The 5000-nt window shown below is 48.0% G+C and overlaps 1 protein-coding gene across 1 annotated transcript in view; it reads right to left on the reverse strand.

Annotated features, from left to right (window-relative positions):
• Window positions 1-68: 68 nt before the first annotated feature.
• Window positions 69-5000, reverse strand: part of Trim31 (tripartite motif-containing 31) — a 13809-nt gene continuing 8877 nt past the window's right edge. The window contains 5 exon segments of the mRNA NM_001106376.1: window positions 69-1290; window positions 2236-2277; window positions 2728-2802; window positions 4031-4146; window positions 4582-4604. Of these exon segments, the coding sequence (NP_001099846.1) occupies window positions 764-1290; window positions 2236-2277; window positions 2728-2802; window positions 4031-4146; window positions 4582-4604 (783 nt within the window). The 3' untranslated portion in view covers window positions 69-763.

Raw genomic sequence — 5000 nt, forward strand, 5'->3', positions numbered from 1 at the left:
AGGGAAAGATGAGGCCAAGAATATTGATATGACCTAACACAGAACTAGAAATTTAAATCAACATGGAGGGTGATTTACAATTTTGTTTTTTTTTAACTTTTATTAATATAAGTACACTATAGCTATCTTCAGACACACCAGAAGAGGGCATCAGATCTCAGTACAGATGGTCGTGAGCCACCATGTGGTTGCTGGGAATTGAACTCAGGACCTCTGGAAGAGCAGTCAGTGCCCTTAACCACTGAGCCATCCCTCCAGCCCCCACAATTTTGTTTTCAATTGGAAGACAGAGCTGCTGAGAATGACAATGTTGCTTTGAAATATCAAAAGGTTGCATCCCTGATTGTAGACTATCCCCGTCTACAAACTGGGAATTGGCACAGAACTGACTGACTCTACACAGCCTCTGGTTCTCCGATCTCAGGAAAGGATGAGAGTCAAGTGCTCAAATTTAGAGTCATGGGAGCTTTGAGTAGTAAAGTGGAGAAAGCAGCCAGGGTGCTGGACAGCGCCTTGCACCCGTGTCTCAGCAGAGCATGGCCAGAGTTCCTGCTACCAAGTGCAGTGGTGAAAAATCTTGTGTCTAGCCTTTGGGAGTATTCCACTGTCTTCTCTACTCAGGGGAGGAGGGGAGAGGATACATCAGGTGTGCATAGGTGTGTAGAGTGCTGGAGTAGGGCCATGCTTCACTCCTACCACTTTGTCTCATCCCATGCTGAGGGATAGGTAGGGAAGAGACCTAGGCACCCACAAGCGAGCAGCCCTAAGGGGTCAGGGTGATATGGCTGCAGGTAACTTGGAGCCCGAAAAGGGGGAAGACCCTCCCGTTAAAAGAAGTTTGGAAAGTATAGATGTGTTTGCTAGTGATGGCATCATAGAAGATTACCTCCCCGCAGTCATGATTCACGTAGACACCCACTTTCTTGAGACAGACCTGGAGATGCTCCTGCGTTTTACAATTGGTGAATGGCTGGCATCCAGTGGGTGAGATCCGCAGTGCCCATATGCAGTTCTGCATCCTGATGTTTTGACTCTGGGACCCTTGAGCCAACTCTGTAGCCACGCCAATGATGCATGTCCCACCTGAGGGCTCCCAGATTTCTGCCTCCCACACCCGGCGGCCTGAGGAGAGGCCTGGGGAACCCCTCACACAGTGGAATGGGTAGAATGGTCGAGGCTTTGCCTGCTTATTGGAAGCTTTTCCAGCTATACAATACAAGGTCACTTTCTTTCCATCATGAGAAATGGTGAGGTCTGGGTCAGCTGAGTCCTTGTCCAGGGTCACGGGGACTGTGGGAAGGAAGATAAAGAAGGGGAAAGAGGTATAGCATAGCCTCGGGTCAAGTCATCCAGTCCCCTGCTTTTGAGCTTCTCATGGTATAGCTGGAGGGAAAATTTCTCTTTCAAATCCCAAGTCTAGTCTCCAGGACCGCCCCCCCCACACACACACAACCAAGAAAATAAAAGGGACAGGGGGAGGGAAGGGCAGCATCCAGAGGAGAGCAGCCTACACCTCTTCCCAGCTCTCCTCAGTAAGGAATTTGCTGACTCAGGGTCACCTAGAGGCTGGCCAGAGCCCAAGCTCATAGCCAACTCCTCCTCCAGGAACCTAGCATGAGGGGCTCTGCCTTGTTCCACAGCTGTGTTGAAGGAGCTGTTACCTTACAAAGGATGCCTCAAAGTGGAAAGGGATGGAATAGGGATGGGTATTAGGTGGCCCCAGTTTTATTGATTCACTGCCATTTGGGGGATAGGAAAGGAGAAAAGAGAGGTCAGTAGGACAACAGTCACCGATGAGCCCCTGAGACAGCAGGAGGGACATGGGCCAAGTAGGGGGTGGGACATATTAGGGGTCCCCTGTTGGATGGTAGGCCTTTCCCAGGTAAAGTATAGTTTGGTAAGCAGAAAAGGCAGATGAGAAGCCAGCCTCTCACTCTGTGTCTGGCACCTGAAGTCTGCAGTTACACAGGCCTTCTCCCCCTCCTCCCAGGCTGGTGTTCTCCAAGGCTTAGGTTTCTGCTTCTCTGTCTGCTCTCTTCTTATATCTGTATCTCTCAGGGGAGCTGAGAGCAATCGTTCATGCAGGGTGTTCTGTATGTTAAATACCTCTTCTTGGGGGTCTGGTCTCTATCTTTCCCCTGCTCTATCTGTGTAATGGGCAGAACATTTTGACCTGCAGACCCGGAGGTCCCTTGCTACCCCGAGGCAGACCAATGTGCCAGGCTGGAATCCTACCTGGGGTGGGCAACATCGAGTTATTCTTCTGTAATAGGCTCCCTGGAAATTGGAGATAGAAAGCAAATTTTAGGTTGATAACAGGAAGTTACAAATTAAAAGCCATAAGGAGGATGGACGGCTGAACTTGGCTTTTACCCTAGCTACTCTCTTAACTGAAACACGTCAGATGACATCATCACAGGCTATTGAGACAGCAGCAAACAGAGGTCAGCTTCAAGTACAGACTGAGCTGCCTCTAGCTGAGCTTTATATAACCGAGAAATAAATGTATAAGTTTCCATTCATTTTGAACATTTTTTAAAAAAAATAAGTGAAGGTGTCACTATATTATGGTTATCTCTAAATTTAAAAAGAATAAAACAGTTTTACAAGCTTGTTCTTCACTGGTGTTCACCCACACTGTGCCTTCCTCATCCTCCCATTAGGGAGAGAATCTCCCCTTTTTGTATTTCTCGTTTCCCCAAAACAGCAGGACCAGCCCACACTCACAGCTCTCCCTTTCTTCTTTATTCAGGCTGCTCACGAACTCGCTTTTATCTTTCTTCCCTTCAGCCTTCAGGTTGTCTGTGAGGAGAGAGTGAAGAAAATGGAGAGTCCACAGAGGTTAAGCAGGGAACCAGGACTACACAGTGAAGCACTGATTCCTGGGAGAGGTGGGTCTGGGATTTCTCTTGTCGTCTCAGTGGACCAAGAACGTACCGAAGAGGAATAGCTGCCCCACGATCTCCCCACCGTGGCCCTCCAGCACAGCTCTATGCAGAACAAACACAATAGGAGCCACGAACATCAACCACTGAGTTTGGAAATTTTTAGATGCCATTTTGAAAACATAAAAGACTGGAGCTCGCTGACGTTACGGAAGTCGAGACAGGAAGATGGCAACTTTTAGGCCAGTCCGTAGTACATAGTGAGTTTCAGAGTCTGGGTTATTCACAGAGTGTCTCAAAAGAAACTAAAAAGGTGGCTGGAGCGCTTGCCTAGGAAGCGCAAGGCCCTGGGTTCAGTCCCCAGCTCCGAAAAAAAGAACCAAAAAAAAAAAAAAAAAAAAAAAAAAAAGGGTGGCTGGAGATATGGCTCGGAGGTGGAAAGCCAGTGCCTTTTGTCAGTGAACCCAGGGTAAATTCTCAGCACCCACTGAAACTCCAATCTCAGGAGAATCTGACAATTCCTTCTGATCTCCATGGGCACCAGGTTTGCGCATGATCCATGCACACAAAACAGCCATGCAAATAAAACAAATAAAGCTTTTAAAAAAGAAGTGAATATGATGTATTTAAATAATATAATTTCTTCAGCTCAGATTTTTAAAAAAGGGAGAGAATTTGAAATTTTTAGTAAGAGACTACTCGGGCAAACACGGTGAGATCCTGTCTCAAAATTTTGTATTGCTGTATTTCCGTTTGCTTTTGTTTTCGTTGCTGTATTTTACGTCCTATTTTAGTATTCACGACATGAGAATGCTATATTCTGGTGCCCAGGGGTAAAAATGTGGCTAGCAGCAACCGAATTAGGAACATCCATCCAGCTCCATGTTCACCACTAAATAAACAAGACAAAATTTTTGAAATTATGGGTACTTTGGCTCTGGGGATGTAACTCAGAGCGCTTGTCCTGGGTTCCGCCTTCAGACATCATTAAACTTGAGAGATTCCCCGTTACGAGAAATTTCTGAATAATGATGCTTTGGAAATAGCCAGCATTCGGTCTGGCTTCTGGGAGGCTCAGGCAGTGTCTGGGGTGTTGGAGAGAATCCCGAGGCGAATGAGTATAAGGGCTGACAGCGACCCCTCACCTTTGAATTCTGTCAGGGATTTTAGGACGGACTCAAGTCTTGCTTTTGCTTCACTGCGTTTTTTCTCCAGGTCCACAGGAACTGGAATTGGTCTGAGAAACTGAAATTCCTTATTCCTGTGAAGATAAGTTGATCCAGAGTTCAGGGGGTAGAGGGTGGGCAGGGAGAGCCTGTGAGATGGGTTCCTGAGGTGTAGGCAGAGTGAGAAATACAGCGTCAGTGAGCTGGGTGACGGAATGGGGCTGAGTGAGAGATCCGTCCCGAGGAGATAGGAAATGAAAATGGGAGAAAAGAGAGAAGGTAAAGGGGAAGGAGGTAGAGTAGGAAAGCCAGGATTCACCGCTTGAGGTGAAGAGAGACCGCTGTAAAGCTGGGTGGAGAAACACGTGACGTTACCCAGCGGACCACACGCTACTGTGGACAGCTTGGTCGGCCCCACATCAGCCTCCACAGTTTATAGCCGAGTTACTGGGGGATGCGAGCATACTTGGATATGTGCTGTATGTGTGAGTGAACCTGAAGCCACAGTGCACTGGGGATGCCCATCGTACCTGCTCAGGGTGTCTTTAATGTCCTGGAAGAGAAAGAAAGAACAACGTCAGAGCTCACCCGAATCGCCGGCAGCAAGAGGAGGTTCCGATCAGCTGGAGGCAAAGAACACCAGTCTCTTTTTCTGTTCCCTCTGTCTCTCTGTGTCTCTCTTTGTTTTTGAGTATTTCTGTCTCTCTGTCTCCCTGTCTCTATATCTCTGTCTCCCTCTCTCCCTCTTCCTCCCTTCCTCCCTCTCTTCTCCTCCTCGTCCTCCCCCTCCATCCCATTCTGGACCTCTGTCTCTCTGGTCTCTCCTCTTCCTCATCCTTCATCCCATTCTGGACCTCTGTCTCTCCTCTTCCTCCTCTTCCCCCTCCTCCTCCTCCTCTTCTCCCTCTATCCCAATACCCAGAAAAACTGGTATAGACGGCACAGCGTT

The sequence above is a fragment of the Rattus norvegicus genome, chromosome 20, assembly GCF_021556685.1.
Source record: "Rattus norvegicus strain SHRSP/BbbUtx chromosome 20, alternate assembly SHRSP_T2T, whole genome shotgun sequence".
NCBI classification, from domain to species: domain Eukaryota; kingdom Metazoa; phylum Chordata; class Mammalia; order Rodentia; family Muridae; genus Rattus; species Rattus norvegicus.